General features: G+C 50.9%; 6 protein-coding genes across 6 annotated transcripts; 2 read left to right on the forward strand and 4 right to left on the reverse strand.

Annotated features, from left to right (window-relative positions):
* Nucleotides 1-864: 864 nt before the first annotated feature.
* Nucleotides 865-2,058, forward strand: MRS44_012935 (uncharacterized protein; the record flags this gene model as incomplete). The annotated part of the gene is made up of 2 exons (XM_046277515.2): nt 865-983; nt 1,029-2,058. The coding sequence occupies 2 exons, from the start codon at nt 865-867 to the stop codon at nt 2,056-2,058; spliced, it is 1,149 nt and encodes a 382-aa protein (XP_046126484.2).
* Nucleotides 2,059-2,177: 119 nt separating this feature from the next.
* MRS44_012936 (uncharacterized protein) lies at nt 2,178-4,102 on the reverse strand (the record flags this gene model as incomplete). Its single annotated transcript, XM_046273080.2, has 4 exons — nt 2,178-3,566; nt 3,615-3,710; nt 3,762-3,927; nt 3,975-4,102. The coding sequence occupies 4 exons, from the start codon at nt 4,100-4,102 to the stop codon at nt 2,178-2,180; spliced, it is 1,779 nt and encodes a 592-aa protein (XP_046126483.1).
* Nucleotides 4,103-5,018: 916 nt separating this feature from the next.
* Nucleotides 5,019-7,316, reverse strand: MRS44_012937 (uncharacterized protein; the record flags this gene model as incomplete). The annotated part of the gene is made up of 6 exons (XM_065618962.1): nt 5,019-5,381; nt 5,447-6,354; nt 6,404-6,740; nt 6,794-6,904; nt 6,956-7,024; nt 7,287-7,316. 6 exons carry the CDS (start codon nt 7,314-7,316, stop codon nt 5,019-5,021), a joined length of 1,818 nt encoding a protein of 605 aa, XP_065475034.1.
* Nucleotides 7,317-8,622: 1,306 nt separating this feature from the next.
* MRS44_012938 (uncharacterized protein) lies at nt 8,623-9,450 on the reverse strand (the record flags this gene model as incomplete). The annotated part of the gene is made up of 1 exon (XM_065618963.1): nt 8,623-9,450. One exon carries the CDS (start codon nt 9,448-9,450, stop codon nt 8,623-8,625), a length of 828 nt encoding a protein of 275 aa, XP_065475035.1.
* A 1,481-nt stretch (nt 9,451-10,931) lies between these two features.
* Nucleotides 10,932-12,668, forward strand: MRS44_012939 (uncharacterized protein; the record flags this gene model as incomplete). Its single annotated transcript, XM_065618964.1, has 6 exons — nt 10,932-11,039; nt 11,087-11,554; nt 11,640-11,671; nt 11,722-12,072; nt 12,265-12,335; nt 12,388-12,668. The coding sequence occupies 6 exons, from the start codon at nt 10,932-10,934 to the stop codon at nt 12,666-12,668; spliced, it is 1,311 nt and encodes a 436-aa protein (XP_065475036.1).
* A 1,180-nt stretch (nt 12,669-13,848) lies between these two features.
* MRS44_012940 (uncharacterized protein) lies at nt 13,849-15,123 on the reverse strand (the record flags this gene model as incomplete). The annotated part of the gene is made up of 6 exons (XM_065618965.1): nt 13,849-14,144; nt 14,210-14,404; nt 14,453-14,566; nt 14,624-14,707; nt 14,830-14,908; nt 14,965-15,123. 6 exons carry the CDS (start codon nt 15,121-15,123, stop codon nt 13,849-13,851), a joined length of 927 nt encoding a protein of 308 aa, XP_065475037.1.
* Nucleotides 15,124-17,312: the final 2,189 nt, after the last annotated feature.

Raw genomic sequence — 17,312 nt, forward strand, 5'->3', positions numbered from 1 at the left:
ACTCCGGCCTTTTCAAGCTCCACTCTACGGTGCCAGCCAACCACAGCTTGTGGCTCGGTTTCTCTCTGTTAGGACTTGCACGCAGTAGGTATTCGTATTCAAGTCTTTGGCGGGGAAAAAATGTTCTGTGAAGGGATAGGAAGAAAAGATATAGTGGCGAAAAGAAATTAGGTCAGTTTTAAATGAGAGAAGCGCTGTTTTACAGGTACGAGCAATATCAGGAAACACACCCCGTCGACAGGATTTCTCTAGGCTGGTGCTCTCACACATGGTCTAGGTAAATAGAGTAGTGTCTACTCCGTAGGCATATAGTTAGATATACAAGATTCAGTGTTAATGGCCTTACTAAATTTTGTTTTCCTTTGTCGTTTATCTTACTCCCATAACCATAGATTTCTCGTGTTAATGCTATTGAATCACGAGGTCTCGTAAGTCGGATCGACTCCCGACTTCTCGATCCGGTTCACAACCAACAGCCATGATTGAAGAGAATCTGCCTCGTAAATCCAAGAACACCTGATTCATTTCATTTAGGAAAAGACCAGACTATTGACTCAAAACACGTTGGCAATTGGGACATCCCCAGGCTTTATCCAGTAACCGAGAATGCATGCCAAGACCCTTGGCTCCTCTCGATCACCACGCCTGGGCCACGTGGGATCGGACTTTAGCAACCTCTCCCTCAGCTGAGGCTCACAGTTGCTTGGCGGCGGGGCCTTTACTCCGTTGGGTGGTTGGAGCTGGGGAAATAAAGGGATTCTCGGATGTCGCTGAAATGTTTATTTTAACAACCGGGCGGCCCGTGTTTGAAGCATTGATTGATCCGTGAATGGTTGTGCTGTTCAAAACCTTTTCTCAGTAGCCATGACCTCTCAAGTCATTCCCATCAGTCGCCTCAACCTTGAGCCCGAGACGGTCAAGTGTCCAGCCTGCCAGCATGTCGGCAAGTCAATACGGGTTATGGAGACGACCTCCAATGGACAGTAAGTTCTTGCATCACTCTTGGATGCAAACCTAACATCCGATAGAGCCACAGCAAGTTGCCTCATGGGCATCCTAGCCTGTCTTGCATGTAACTGCGGATACATGACGGCCCCAACATATTACTTCCTCAGTCACTACTGCTCTCGCTGCGGTATCCGGTTCGTCATTGTGCCGTGGTATGATAACCCAATTCTTCATCTGGAACGGTCACTTCTTGTCGACGCCGAGTCCACAGAGAAGGGGGACTCTGGACGAAAAATTATGCCCTCACCTCTTGGAACACCACCACATTTCAACGAGGAGCTGTTGCGCAACTTTGCCACCCGCTTCAGCTCCTCAACTCCATCCCTCACCCTCGAGATCCTTTTGCAAGGGGATCGCAAGTTTCCCTCTCAGGCTACAGATGTAGCATCTTCCAAGAAGCTCTACGACATCACCTGGCCTGGTCTTGCGGCTGGGGACCCTGTCGAGTATACCCCAGGTGAACCCATGACGGCAACTCCAGCAAAGCCAGATAGCAAGCAGATCAAGTCGATGGCTTCTTGGGATCCCTCAAAGTCGACTCCTCACATCCGTGTGTCAACAGCCGACGGTGTCAACCGAGAGGTCGCTACAGCTCAGGTATTTGCAACTTCTAGGGACTATATCCTTCACACACCTACGACAGGCCCGGATGGAGTTGTCAGCTATGTCTCACGTCGATCTGGTATCAAAGGAAAAATCTCAAGCAAATCCGGCTACATGGTCTGGAGTAGTTGTGCTGGTCCACTAGCTTGGATTGTGCGCAGTGTTCAAGACAAGGAGATGCAAAAGACTTCCCGCAGGATTGTCCTGATGGATGCATATGACAGACTTGTGGGAATAATTAGCTCTACTGACAATGAGGAGAGTGTGCGGTTGAAGATTTACGGGGACTTTTCATCAGAGTTGGTTGGAGAAATTCTGGCAAGTTTCTCTGCAGTGTCTTATACAATCTGGAATTATTCACGGCTCGAGGGAACTGATGAAGGATGGGGAGTTGCTGCCGGTGCGATGAGCGTGGCTGGTTTGGGCTTGGCATTGGCTGGTATCTAATATTTCTTGTCTTTTAAGGGGTTCGGCTATAGGTACAGCATATTGATACACGAATGACACTTATGCCTTATTGTTATGAACTTGATCGCTGTTATGCCAGAATTCCGGGCTTGGGAAATCTACTGTCGCTGCTGCCTCTCCATCTCCACGGGTTCTTCTTCCTGCGCCTCCTTTTGCTTAATGGCCCATGCAAGCTCCTCATCTGCCTGTGCCGCTCTCTTGGTATCTTCCTCTCCAAGCTTGACGTTCTGCACCAGGAAAGCAAGGAGGAGGAGAAGTGCAGACACAGAGACGGATCCGATAGCCAGTGTTTGCTGTGTTTGGCGGTAACACTTGTCAATGGCGTTTCGGTCGGGGCTGCCGACTTCATACTTTTGAGCAACGACAATGGATCCAAAGATCTTTCTGCCGACCTCTTCACCAAAGTTGGCGTTAAGCTTTCGAGGAAGAAGGGAGTTCCAGATGGCACCGCTGATGGTAACACCGAGGTTGGAGCCAAAGCCTAGAGAAGAGAGGTAGACAGCGGTAGCGACGGCGATCTGCTCATTCGCGAGAACAGCTTGTAGAGAAACTTGTAAAGAGACCTGGGCAAGACCACGACCAACTCCAAGTAGCGTCTTGGAGACGATAAAGGTTGGCTCATTGGCGATATGCGTTCCAGAGATGTTGGTGAGATAGATGGGCAGGCCAGAAGCAAGAATGATCAAAACAACACCAAACATAATGAAAGGCTTGGTATGCTTGACGTACTTGAGGCAAAGACCCGAGAACAGGGCACCGATGTTGTATGCCACACGCTGGGCATTGTCGACTCGTGTGGCAGCTCCTGGGGAGTAGTGGCCAGCAACCTGAAGGAAACTGGAGAGGAAGGGTCTGTAGATGCTGTCGGACATGGCGATGACGATAACAGACGTACAGGCGATGATGACGTTGCGTTCTCGGATGGTTCGATAAGGGATGATGGGGTTGGAAGCAAACTTTCCGTCCCAGACGAGGAATCCGACAAAGGTCAAGACACCAACAATGAGAAGGACGATGGACGATGGCTCCTCCCATCGGTCGGTGTTTCTGCGTCCAGCGATGGTCATGGGGAGAAGAGTCATAGCCAAGCCACCGATCAGGAGAAGAGCGCCGATGAGATCAAGCTGGGTGGCGATATGCTTCACCTTGCCGACAGCACCAGAGGGAGCACCGTGAAGGAGGGACAATCGCTCGGTAATCAAGCCGATGTTCTTGGCCCGACGGCCCATCCAAAGCATCATGGAGATAGTCGGGATCGCAGTGACTGGCAGAATAATTGACCACATGCCATAACCCCATCTCCAAGACGAAAATAGGAGCATGTGCTCGCCGAGGTACGTTCCAGCATAGAGCGTAGGAATGGCTGAGAGTGATTCGGGCAGGGTGAACAGGAGACCTCGGTTTACCAGGCTGGTGACGTCGGCGACAAAGATTTGTTGGGTAATGTTCCACCAAGTATCACCAAACGAGTCAAAGATTCCTCCAGCCTAGAGATGTTAGCTAAATGAGATTGTTGGTTCAAAGAGGGTACGTACAAGGAAGGTGTCGACGTTCTGGCAGGCCGCAAACATGGCGCTGCCTATGGCCATCGATAAAGCACCTCCTCCGAAGCCTTGGGGGCGGCCGAAATGCTATCAATATGTCAGTGTGATCCCGAGATGGCGAGTAGTAAGGAGACGTACGTCGGCAAGCTTAGCGAGAAGAGGGTAGGATACGATTCGCACGATGCCATTGACGATGGAGCCAGTGGTCAGAAGAGAATGACCATCGAAATGACTAGTCGCGTATGGTTCGTAGACGTTCTGGGTATACACGTTCAGGTTCATGAAAAAGTTCATGACCAGGAGGCTACCAATTGTTAGCGGAGTTTACAACGCTCAAGTGAGAATGCCTACCATCCAATAGCGATACCCAGTTTTCGAGGCGTCCATAGCTTTCGCATAGCCTCTGTGGCTGTTCTCGGTCCAGACTCCTCCGCTGCCGGAGTTTGCTGGCCATCGTTGACTTGAGATTCGACTGCCATCTTGACTGTACGCACTGCTCGACGATCACTGCAAACCCTCAAACACGACCTCTGCCCTTTTCTTATAGGAAAAGGTCTTCCGCAGTCCTGCGGCGGTCATGCCCAATTCAGGATTCTCAACACGAGGACAGGCGTGGGGGGCCATGAATATCATTGCTCGGTAGAGTATAACCCGTTCCCAGAAGTTTGTCAATGGTCGGTCTTGGCTGTAAGACCATTCCCACTCGCTTAGGCGTCTTAAGCATGTATCTAAGCTAGTTTGACAAGGTTGGGCGGCCGCTGGAGGAACCGAGCTTGCCGAGGGCACCGTTGGATGCTTGAACAATGGATCATGGCTGTTTTGAGTTTCTTCTCCGCGGTGACATCTCCACATTGTTGTGGGATGGCGAAATTGTGATAGGCGCGCAGTTGGAGGCATCCTTGTTATCATGGAAGTGGAGGATCTTATCTGATCTCCGTTTTGTCTCCTCTTTATAGACGAATCGAATGACTGGTGAGGCATATAATTGACGACGGATTTTTACGTATACCTTGGCTAGCTTGGCACTACCCGCCGTTCGTCTTGCTGACAAAAGGAAGATTTAGTGTGACATGGTTCATCCGTTGACTCGGCTCTGGAGGTCTATGGTGGAAGAAATGGCATTCTCCACTTGCCTGACGAGATTTAAATACGTTCGAATATGGCAATTTTAGCCCGGGGGCCTAATATTCCATTGTTGATATATGAGCCTACACACCAGACGCCGAGTATATCCCCTTGGCTGGGAGTTTTTCACTCTGTAATATTTGCCATGACTGAAAATCCCATCGATACGGTCTAGTAAAACGACAACCTCAAACACCTGTCAAGGCCAAATACCCTCGACACACAACCTGCGGTGACCTGCTGTAGTGATAATGCATGGCACCCCGATATCTACTGGATATTGACGAGCAAGGAATCAGAAAAGAACTGATCCAGAAAGGGCTCCCCATAAACATCGCCCAAATCGAAGAAATTATGCGCCGTATTGGGAGCAGGCGGCGGGTTCTCCTCCTTGTCATCGATAGGATGTATGAACTTTGTCGCCACTTGGATAGTGGCACTTGAGCCATGGCTTGATCCTGGCCTTTCTGAAGTGCTATTACAAGTGGTGAAACTGGATCCCGACATTGTGGGGTCAAGCAACTCCCAGATCATCTCGGGCTCAAAGCAGATCGTGGAGCTGGTCGAATCATCGTTTTGTGCTGTTTGTGGTGCTTGAGAGGCCTTGGCGTTGAGTCTTTGAAGAATGTCGACCTATAACTGACCGTTAGATGTGGCCATGGTGTGTTAAAAAAAACCATATGTGAGCAAGAACCAACCTTTTTTGCTATATGTGGCCAGTTGTGTGATAGTCGTGAGAGAAATGCCTCGCAAGTGCCGATATTTTCTTTGGCCTTGTCCGACACCTTGCGGTCTCGTGCAAACTGGAAGATCCAGAGTATGGAGACGCATGCAGCGACTGCTTGTCCGATCAAAGGATCATTAACCTCAAAGGAGCGATCCTCGCACATCTGCACTAAGCGGGAGACCCATTCCGAGTGAAACAGTGCCTGGTCAACCGTCTTTTGCAGGAATGAGCGAGGCTGGAATTTGCGTCCTGCTCTTCGAAGGGCGACGAGTTGAACAAATGGGTGATTTAGGGCGGCTTGGGAAGCGTGCATCGTGATTTGCATCAAGACCCATGGCGCCCAGTATTCTCGATGTTCGTTGAGATTAGACGGCGGTTGATCTGGAAACGGCGCATTTCTGATAAGATGTCTGTGCGAAGTGTGATTTTCGAGCTCGTAGAGCTTGACTGTGAGCTGATTATGTCTCGATGTGGTTAACCAGGGGTACTCCATGGCGCCGTCTCGGATATCTCGTAGGTATGAGATGATGCTGCCCCAAAGACAGACATAGCCCAAGCAACACGCAGTAATACCAGCGTCGTGAATATTTCCCTCGTAAGCGTCGGTCAAGTCGGGGCAGTAGCTCTTCATGCCATGCGAAGGATGTACCGGTGGAGGTACAGGGACGCTCTTGGGGTAATTCGGCGCGCGAGATGCTTCAGCCAGTGTGTTCATATGAGGAGAAAAGGCACTTTCTAAGATCACGATGCTCCAATGGCACCTTGAGGTAGCATCGTCGGTATGCCGTGAGTCTGAGTTTGCTCTCAAGTTCGACAGTCGGAAGGCCTCAAGCCTTGATGCGATGCCGATAGTCATCCACGAACGGGCTGGCTTTCCAGCTGGAAGATGATGAGCGAAACGTACTGAGCATGTATGTTAGTCACTCACCTATTTGTTCGCATAACGAAAGCAGACAGAGGGCTTGCAATACTTCGAGCTTCGGGATCCCATCAGCAGCCATGTCCACCACGATGCTCCTGGCCGAGGTAGCATAATACTCGATCGCTTTGGACTCTAGGCCGTAGTAAAAATTGTGACTAGTATAGTTTAGAGTAAGAGCTAGGAAACTCCATCGCAGATAATGAGGAAATGAAGCTATCTTGGATTGAAGACGGCGTGGGTCAAAGAGTGGGAGAGGCTGGAAGTAAAGCTTCTCGCGGTAGACGGTGACAAAGTCGTGGAGTAATTCTAGAGGGGGCTCGGGGTTTCCTGGAGACCTGAAATGCTTTGTAGTGAGTAAATGGGGTCATTTGAAGTGGGAATGCTGCTGTCGCTGACCATGTAGATGGGTCTGTGGCCGTTAATGAAGACAATTGTTGAGAAGTTGGTGAGCTGGCTGGTCTTTGCCGAGGGGCCAGCCCCTGGGTGTTCGGGCCGCCTGTAAATGGCCTGTAGTCATTTTTATCAGCAATTGGACACAATGCGATGGAGTGCGCTTACTCTGTATCTTGGTGGTGTGAGCTGTTGGATGGGCTCGGGGAGCTGTTGTCGTAGACTTCGCGGGGTCTTCTGTGATATCGTCAGACCAAAAGAAACATGAATTTTAGACAAATGCCCTACAAAGATCTATTTTGGGCCCGTCGGCCTCCATGGCTCACATGGTTTCGCGGCAGGTAGACGCAAGGTGAATTAGCAAGATGGCAATGAGAGCACCCAGGCTTTTCTGCGGGGCATTTAATCTTCTTTTGACTAAAACCAATGCTTGATCAGCGATATTCCGAGTTTCCACCAAGCGGAAGACGTACCGACAGCGCTCGCAGGATCGTCTCACACGGGGTTCACGGTCGGTTCGCCTCGTCATGTGGAAAGTAGTCGATGTGGATGATCACGACGAACTGTGAAGAATCTCGGTGATAAGTAAGAAGTCAATCGGCAGAAACGGCCGAATTCCCGGCTGCGGGGGAGATAAAGGAACTGGCCTATCGCCTTTGAGGCTTGATCCCCCCGCTGATATGATTCGTGGCTGATGAACGCCTGGAGAGATAACGTGCCGAAATGTGGAATGTGTCGGCTCATGGCTTGTTTGAGCCGTTGTGTCGGGTCGGGATCCGAATGCTGGGCATGTTTCGGCTTTGCAGCCGACTACATCAACGTTGATGCAGCAAGATATCACCACGTTAGTATTAAACATGTTAGAACTAGACATGTTTAAATGCCTTTGGCTATCATAATACAATAATTTGATACCAACCAGCTCGGAGCCCGTTTCTGGGATCACGGATCCCACAGGCCACGAGGCCAACAACAGCGCAATTCCAATTTGGTTTAAAATGGCATCGGAGAGTCGAATACTTGACTCTCATTCCCGCAGATCTGCCAGCGATTAAATCCTATATTTTAACCATTTAAGCTGGACAAAGCTCATAACCCATATTGTGATTAAGTACCATCTGAACCACGCGATTCAAGAGAAGCACTCGCTAAGACGAACCCTTTCCTTTATCTACCTAGGAATGAGTCAGTATAGCTTTCTTCGGACCATTCGCTATTGCCTTGTCCCATAGTTGTCTGGTTTTGCTTCTGGAGAATGCCAAGTCTTGATTAATAAATCCGAGCAAGGGCCTCATCTTTTCATTGGCCAACGCTTGAAGCCATTCACAAACTATTGATTTTCCAGCAACGCCAAGATAAACAATCTCTTTTCCCCTTCTCCTGGCCCTTCAGCTTCTTTCCCTTTGTTGTTTTTCTTCATCTCTGCTGCCAACTCTCTCCAGATCATGCATACGCCGTATCTCGTCTACAGCTTCGTGGCCGCTGCGTCGCTTTTCAGCGGTAGTTCTGTAGGTATCTGTAGGCCTTCGTCTTCTCTTCTGTCTTCAGACACCGCGACCGCGCCCTCCAGCACAACCGAGATCGCATCCAGCAGCACTGCCGACGTCACTTCACCGAGCAACGTCGCCTCAACAACCACTACTGAAATCGCCTAACGAGTCGAGCGAAATGGGCGTTTTCACAATGCGCAAATCCTGAGGAGGAACAGGTAGCGGACAGTTATATAGAGTCGATACGTGGTCTTGAGATGTCCGGTATTGCAGGCTTTTGCGTGTTAGAAGGTCAGTCTTTTCTCCCCTCTCCGGTCACGCCATTCGTTCGTCGCCAAACAAAGTTCACGACAGTCCGTCAGCAACCATCCCCATTTTCGCAAGAAAAGGAATAGACGCCTCCCAACCTCGAAGATCCCACGACCCAACCCAGACAATAAGGGAGGCGTTTTCACCGCGACCGTTGTCCAGGCTCAACATGTCTGCACACAACTCGTCCTCATCCAACACACCCGCGGCCATGGCGAGAAGCACGTTGTCCCGAAACCGTGGGATCGGAATTAGGTCTATCCATGGATGGTGGATGATCGTTTGCTGGACCGGCGTCGGTAGTAGAGTTGCTGGACAGGCCGCTGCTATCTCACCAACCCATGGGAGGCTGGGTCCATGCGTGTTGAAGGGTGAGATGAGGTCATCGCGGCAGAGGCCCTTGATGCTGAAGCCAATGACTGCTGCGTTGCGGGCCATGGCATCGAGGACGTTGAGGTGGGTCAGGGCGGGAAGATGTCCCAGCTGCGGGACGCCGCTGCTGTAGTCATTGTAGGCGCTCGAGGTGAAGAGCCGCGCTTTGGCTCGCCTATCAGCAGTCGGGAGAAGAAGATAGCCTTGGGCCAGAATCACAGCCCCGTTAGTTACTGCGAGATGCTCGGCTCTGTCGGCCAGAGTAATCTGCCGTGGAGGGCCAACCTCGTCGGTAACTGCTGATTGGACCGGTGATACGCCGTCGGAGCGTTTCGCTGGCTCACGTTGATGCCTCTGGCCTGTAACGCTGCACATAAGCTGATAAGGCTTATACAGAGAGCGGAATGGGGTGCTGCGTACGCCACGTGCGCTGGTTGACGCGATTCTGCCGCCGCCGCCTCTCTGCAGAGCTCGTGATGCCGCTCCAATCATCAGGAGGATTCAGTAGCTCTATCTGGACCAGCAACGGTTCCGAGATTGACACTGAAGGTGCGGTGGCTCCAGTCTGAAGCTCCATCCGTTGAGAGGTTATGTAAGACTGGGGCAGCAGGTACTTTGCCGATGTTGGTCATGGACAAACCGTTGGTTATATGCTCATGCGACCTGCTCACCCATGCATTTGAGCTTGTTCCCTTTGATCTATGCCGCATTGAGTTGGTAAACACGTTGAGCATAAACTTCTGATTGCGCGTTCAGATGCAGAGAAGGCCGGGTTCCAAGCCTTGGTGGTGCATTTCGGTTCCTCCGGAACCATGTGGGTTGTCGGCCAGTGCAGCGATCTCGGCGCTAATGCATCCAGCTTATGGTTGCATGAGCGGGGAGAAGTGGAGTCGACATTGTAGATGTCCGGACACATTCTTGTGGTACTTCGACCCCTGGCATGCGGAGTAGTTTACCAGCTTTCCTACGAAATGCACCCTATGAGAAGTCATCATGAGCGATGTGTTTGAGTTTTAAGCCGAACAGTTCGGCTTTGCGTCCATGTACCGCGTGAAAGCACGCTTGCTGCCGATAATGGGAACACATATGTCGCCTTGGCCATCACGTAATTAGGCCAGGGCAATTACCGTCGGGGATTCGATACCATGTTCGGCGGCGATGTTGCAGAGCGCTTCGCTCATCTTGATCTGCCAAGGCCTTCCCCGCTCTTTGCACGCTCCTCAACTGCCGTTTTCGTCTGGAACTTGCCCCGGCCCAGTACATCCCACGCCGCCAGAGCCACACTCGTAGGACTGTAATCAGCGGTGAACTTGGTAGTGAGGACAAGACGGTCAAGGTTGTTGCGGGCAGCCAAATCTCGGACTCTTCATTCTGGTAGTTGTTGGCGTATCAATAAAATTGCCACCGCCCTCGATATACGCGTCGAGCAGCTTGAAAGGCTGTTTTTCCTCCAGTTCGGCGCTATGCTCGGCGATGATCTTCTGAGTTTAATTGAAGTTTTCTGAGGCGAAGGTGGATAGTTATACTTGGCATTCGCATAGTCATGATATTATAGTTATCGCCGACTTCAGATGACATGTACGCCAGGCTCGGTTTTAAGGTGCCGGATTTAAGGGGAACCAGACTAGTGTAAATTGCTTATTTTGCTTCTCCCGACCGCTAGTCATTGAGACAATGCTCCTTGGACGGCAGTGGGATGGATTCGGCAATGGTTGTGACTTGTACGTCCACGAAGGTCGTGTTATCCACCGTCCTCCCCCACTCCGTTTCAGAAAAGGATTGGCAGGAGCAATGCAGCTATAATCAGTCCACATACAGTGTATGACGCGGCATCAAAAGAAGACTTCAGTTACGTATATCGGGGCTCCGTTATCTAGTGCATGTATTTAGATGCCGCCTCTTTCGCTCCCGGATTGCCGTGCGGTCTTGTTGGAGGCGTCTATCCAGCGACCAGGCACAGCCAATCTAAAGTCATGTTGCAACATTCCATTTTACACGCTTTCTCCATCGGGGCGGCTCTCTCGACTAGAGGAGCCGCACATTACACAAATGGGACCATCTCGGAAGGCTGCGTCAAAGCTGTGAGTAGGATCCGGGATGAAAGGCTTTGACCGCTGACGATTCCCAGTGCTCTCAACTTTCCACCATTTTCGGCCCTGTTCTCCATTATCCCAGCACGGACAACTTCACAATATGGGATGCTAAGCAGTTAGAAGTCCGCCCAGCCTGTCGCGTGGAGCCGTCAAGTGCAAAAGATGTGGCCCAGATCTTGGGCGTCGTCGTTGACAACTGGTGCCGATTTGCCGTGAAGGGTGGTGGCCATTCAAGGCATCCGGACGATTCCAACTCTGTTGGCGGCGTGACTATTGATCTTGACAAACTCAACAGCATCGAACCCTCGGTGGATGGTTCAAGTGCGCGTGTCGGAGGCGGCGCAAGCTCTGGTCAAGTATTCAGGGCTCTCGCGGAGAGGAATTCGTCATTCGTCGGTGGCCGAGTCGCATCTGTTGGTATTGGCGGCTTCACAACCGGCGGAGGGACCTCGCCATTCTCAAACAAATACGGATGGGCGCTTGACAACGTATATGAGTACGAGGTTCGTGGCCCCGCCCATTATCACAGTGCAACCTTCTCCCAATGTCGACCCTTAGTAACCTGTAACTGTAACACGCCATATTCAGGTCGTCCTTGCGAACGGCACAATTGTCAACGCGTCGGAGAGTGAACATCCCCCGACCTCTATTTCGCGCTGCGTGGTGGTAGTAACAACTTCGGTATCGTTACCACATTCACTATCCGTACGTTCCCTCAAGGCCCCATCTTCTCTGCCCAAGTATCCTACGGCGACAATCAGACCGAAGCAGTTCTTGACAAAGTCTATGATCTGTATACGAGGCCAGATCTTGTTAGTGATCTGAACATGGGGTATGACCTTTATTATACATACAGCACAGCGAACGATTCTTTCGTCATGCTAGGCACGCAGCGCTATGAGCAGCCAATTCAAGCTCCTCCAGTATTCCAAGAGATCGATGCTATCCCGCCTGTGAGCAGGAATGTCAGAATCGGCACGCTGGCGAACTTGGCCTCAAATCCGCCGTTGGGCCGTACTCGGTAAGAGGGGATTCTTGTTACGGCGGCTATACAGGTGCTGACACATTTGGCAAGAAACCTATTCCAAACAATAAGCGTTTTACCCTCGCGCCCATTACTTTCAAAGGCCCTTGCAATTTTCAGAGAAGAGGTCCGAGCAATTCAATCGGTGGAAGGCCTTACACCGAATTTCATCTGCTATCCGTTGCATAGCAACGCTATTGCGCGAATGAAGCAGCGCGGCGGCAATGCTCTTGGTATTGACGAGAAGGGACCGCTTTTCAGTATGCTTACCCTGAGAAGATTCTTCACGCTGTATACTAATGAGGACAAAAGTCATACTAATCTCGACTGCCTGGGCTAACGCTGAGGGAGACGGCCCGGTTGGAACTATGACGACGAATGTTGTCGACCGAGTGAAAGCAGCCGCTGGGGAGCTGGGAGTCACTCACCCGTACATTTATGTGGGATACGCAAGGGCGGGTCAAGATAAAGAAGTTTTTGCCGGATATGGTGAGAAGAACCTGCGGCGTTTACAGGAGGTACAGAAGTCCGTTGATCCGTCGGGGGTCTTCACTTCGCATGGCCTATGGAGAGGTCACATGAAGCTACTCTGAACAAGGCTAGGTTTGCAAGGAACGTATCAAGCACCTTGTTCCTGCATAAGGCCGAGGGCCGTATCTAGTGGCATAGTGTGGAGCTGTTAGTGGGATTTATTGGAAGATAAACTCAACCAGGGGTATGGTTTTGTTGCTCTCACAGGTCTTCCGATCACGTGGCACGTCCCACTTCGTTGTTTGATGCTTCAATAAACATTGAACAGTAGTTCACGCCCGCCCCCGGGCCTTTGCCCATCCTCGATTATTTTAGACGGTAGAGATATGTCTCTAAGTATATGGTATGGTACAATAAATCCCCCATCTATCCAACAGCCTTCAATAGCCCGCGTTCAAGCCTGCCTCCTAGTATTTGCTTCTCATCTTTGGCAGCATGGAGCAATCAAACTATTATTTGTACCACTTGGCTCAGTTTAATATTTCGAAAACATAAAAAGGTTACCCAATCATTTGGGTCCCTTCTACCCTGTAGTACTCCGGTAAGTCAATCCTTACACTTTCTAGGTAGTGCACCATAGTTACTGCGTTGCTACTGAATCATTCAAAGGCTCACTTAACGTCAGACTGGCGTACCAAGCCCTGTCGCTGCTAAGTGTCGTTGGTTTGCTTCCTCGGCAAGCCGCATCACTCCTCAAGCCTGCGGTAGCCCCTTTCATCTCCTTTCCCTTATGGCGGGGAAGCGTCAATCTCGGGAGCCTTCAAACATCACTCGTCACGCCCGTTCAAGAGGAAACACATGACCGCCTTGTCACACCGAGTGTGAGTTAAATTTGCTCGTCGTTCTGGGTGTTCAAGGCACGATCCTGAATCATCGAGTTCAGGCACTGGAGGGGCCAGACGCACACAATACATCTTAGGAATTTGGTCATTCATGACGCTGTCTCATGCAGTTCCCGCTCTGTAGGACCTACGCCGTCACCCTGGTCGACGTGACCCGGGGATCTAGGAGCATCACGATGGTTTGGCTCGGTTAGGTGCCCCACTCGAGAATTCAAAGCCTTTGACAACACAGCGGATATTACACGCGGCAGCCGAGCGGGGTTGTGTTAACAGCAAAGGTGCGCAAGTTGACAGGGGCGGCCATAGGAGGCAGCAAGACTGTCAGGATAATACGAACTGAAGGGGTCTATTTTGATGCCATGCAACTGCAGTACGACGATTGCAGTACACTGTCGTAAATCTAGTGACCGACCATCGACTGGAAGATGGCAGAGAATCTCTCTCCAACCGGCTTAGCATCGTCCACAATCTTTCGCATCGCCTTCAACTCCTCTTCCGTCAACACGACATCTCGAGATGCCCAGTTCTCTTCCAGGCGTGAGGCTTTGGTCGTGCCTGGGATAGCAATCAATCCCTGCGCGGCAACCCAAGCCAGCGCGATCTGCGCAACCGTGCAGCCTTTGGCTGTCGCCAATTGCTTGATCTCATCCACGATTGCCTTATTTTTGTAGAAATTTTCGCCCTGGAACTTGGGGACTGTGATAATGGAAGTCAGTTTTCCCATGGTCGCAACATTGCTGTAAGCACATGTGGTGACCTACCAGTGCGTCGGAAATCATCAGGCGCGAAGTCATCCGGGGACTTGAACTCGAAGTCATCCACAAGCCAGCCGTGTCCTAACGGGCTGAATGCCACAAATGCCACCCCCAATTCCTTGGCTGTCTCGATAACACCATTGTTCTCGTGTAGTGTCTCAAAGGCCGAGTACTCAGCTTGAATGGCATCGATCTTGGCGACTTGAATATGTTAGCATCTTGTACTACTGTGGTCACTGGCATACGAACTCGAGTTTGCCTTGCGCAAGGTCTCAGCAGAGCATTCAGATAGCCCAATGTATTTGGTTTTTCCAGCGCGGCGGAGTTCATCTAGGGCGCCAATGGACTCCTCGAGAGGAGTATCTTAGCCACAGAGTCAGGACCAATCCGAAATAGTTTGCTTGGGGGATCTCCACGCACCAGGGTCGATTCTGTGGAGATAGTAGAGGTCAGGAGTAAAACCAAGCCTATCAATTGTCCCCTCGATGTATTCCTTGATGTGAGCTGCTGAGTTGGTCACTCTTCGCGTAGGTCCGAACACATCAAATCCGCATTTAGACGCCACTTCGAAATATCTGCCGTAAGCGATCACGCAACGTGTAAAACCTTGAGGCTCTGCTGCTTACCAAAAAGCTTGTCACGGACATCATGCTTCTTAATAAAGTCTCCAAGCAGCTTCTCGTTTGCGCCATTCTTGTAGGCAACCTAGAACCCAAAGCCGTTAGAAGTAATGCCTTTAGCTTCCTTCACGAGTGCCTTACCGCTGTATCCCAAAATGTGCAGCCGAGCTCGACTGCTTTCAAGAGGACCGGCTCAGCCTGTTCGAGGTCCAAGTCGCTCCCCATGGCAGAATTCAGACCCATGGCGCCAAAGCCGGGGACAGGGACTTGCTGGCCGCCAAATGGAAGTGAGTTGACCATCTTGGTATAATTTCGGCAATCTGAACAAGGGTTAGTGTGACGATGCCTCGACGTTGTGCGAACAAATCCTCGTCCTTTCGGACGAGAATGATGCGCTTATAGATGGCATGATACGAGGCTTACATTTGAAATGGTGGTACGTCGATTGTGATAGATATCGTGTAAAGGGCATGAGTGTGGGAGGGAAATTATTGAGGAACGCCCAGGAAAGCGGTCACGCAGGTATAAAGACCACTGCTCGATTTAAATATCGTAAATCATACGGTAGAAAAGGCCCCTGCTTATCTACAGATGCGCCCATAGCGCCGTGCTTACGGAATGAACGCTAATCGCCGATATATCCGGTCACAATGACTTTACTTTGACGCGTGCTATTGAGATTTTGGCACCAGATCCGTACAGATTACGTAGTTCGTACTCCCCTGTCCATGAATTTCATGAGGTGCGCAGGTTTTGTGACTAGGCCGAACACTAACTAGTTGGCCTTTTTAACCTGCGCTAGGCAAGGTGGCCATTCTTCAAAGGATTAAGAGCGTGCTGGACTTAGCTCTCTGCCAACCTCGAAGCATCATATCACCTGCACAGCAAGCGATGCAACGGATGGTAACTGGTAGATCATGTGGCGGGAGTGGGGGAAGGACAGGAGGGTTAGCGACGTTCTCCCAGAAGCAGAAGGTCATCTCCTTTTGCCCACCCCTGAATCACGCACAGAGGTTCGGAGCTTCGCGCAAAGAGCATACGAGGACTATAATCATGGCGCCCCGCGACTATATCACCTCAACATTTTAATCCGGTTTAATGTCCTGAATGCTATTTCACGCAACGCAGCGCTCGTCGGTTTTACAGCTGAGGGGCCTTGTTGTCCACTTGATAAGCACTGCCCCAGCCTTCCTTGGGCGGACCCTCGGTCACGGCCTTACCCGGATTGGTTTCACCCTACAGCGTTGCGGATTTCAGTGAGGCACCATCCCTGGATCGACTTGGTTCCCTTCCCCCGCATGCGTGATAGTATCCTGCGTGCGGTGGGGGATGACCTCCTCGACCATAAGGCGTTAGGCATTGACGTCCTCAACGTGCAAGACAATGGCTGTAATGCAGCTTCTCTTATCATCTGGGACGATGCTTGGGACCCTCGAGGGTGGGAGGCGAGCGTCCCGTTCTTGCGGAAATGGGCTTGGTTGCTACAAGGTTGCCCAGGACTATTAGAGGCGACGAACTCCTGGCGCCAAAAGATGGGCGAGAGAAAGATCGCTTTTTAGTTTATTTGGATGTGCATCGCGATAATGGGGTTTGCGGAATTATTCCCAGTGTAATTTATGTGCTGTTTTGGAAACGTAATACTGTCTAATGTGCCGTTCTCAACGAGATGACCATAAACCAGGAACGGCTGCTCAGACCGCTCACCGTGTGTCGATCTCGTGGCTGTGGTGAATGCTGAGATAAATGAGTCAACGCGTGTCAAGTTAGAGATCACATTAGGAATTGGTCGTTAGAAACCACTGGAAGAAGAAGCAGAAATATGAATTGCTTGATGCCAACCTTCCGGTAAGGATTGACTGAGTGACTGAGTGACTGATCAGCTCCTGGCCGGGTAGGTACTGCCATGTACATCCTTTCTAAACTTACATGCATGTTGAAACCATATGAGGCGGCGGAGGGCCAGACACCGGGAGGACGGACTCTTTGTGGAGTCCATGACTGACATTGATGGTCCTGTGTAGCTCCTTCGGGGTTTTGTTTGGTGTGGCGCATGCGTAGTGTCGGAGGTATCTGTTCCCACTTCACTACCCCACAGCTTATAGGGATTTCGGAGTACTCCCTACATAGTTAGCTCCCACATAGACTGCTGCGCCCGTCATCCAGTTGCATTAGGTGCGTTGTCTAACCGTTACTCAATTAGATGTTCTGTCAAGGGAATGTGATGGATCCAATAAGATCGACCTCGCAAGAAACGCGCTGGAGGGGCTCAGGCTAACTTCAAAGAGCAATGGAGCAACTCTAATCGGAACTGAAACCGGTGATAATCGTGGAATTCCATGATTCGGTCAACCATGGCAGCCCGCAAACTCCGCTCCGCCACGCTTTAGCTTTGCAGATGGGGCCATGATTCGTAATTTCAACATTCGACGCAGCGAATGTAGTCCGCTTCTCCTCGCCAGTAAATTGTTAGAGCCACAGGTCGCTTAGGC

This window comes from Fusarium solani (assembly GCF_023522795.1).
Source record: "Fusarium solani strain SB1 chromosome Unknown bctg00000008, whole genome shotgun sequence".
Taxonomy (NCBI): Eukaryota; Fungi; Ascomycota; class Sordariomycetes; order Hypocreales; family Nectriaceae; genus Fusarium; species Fusarium solani.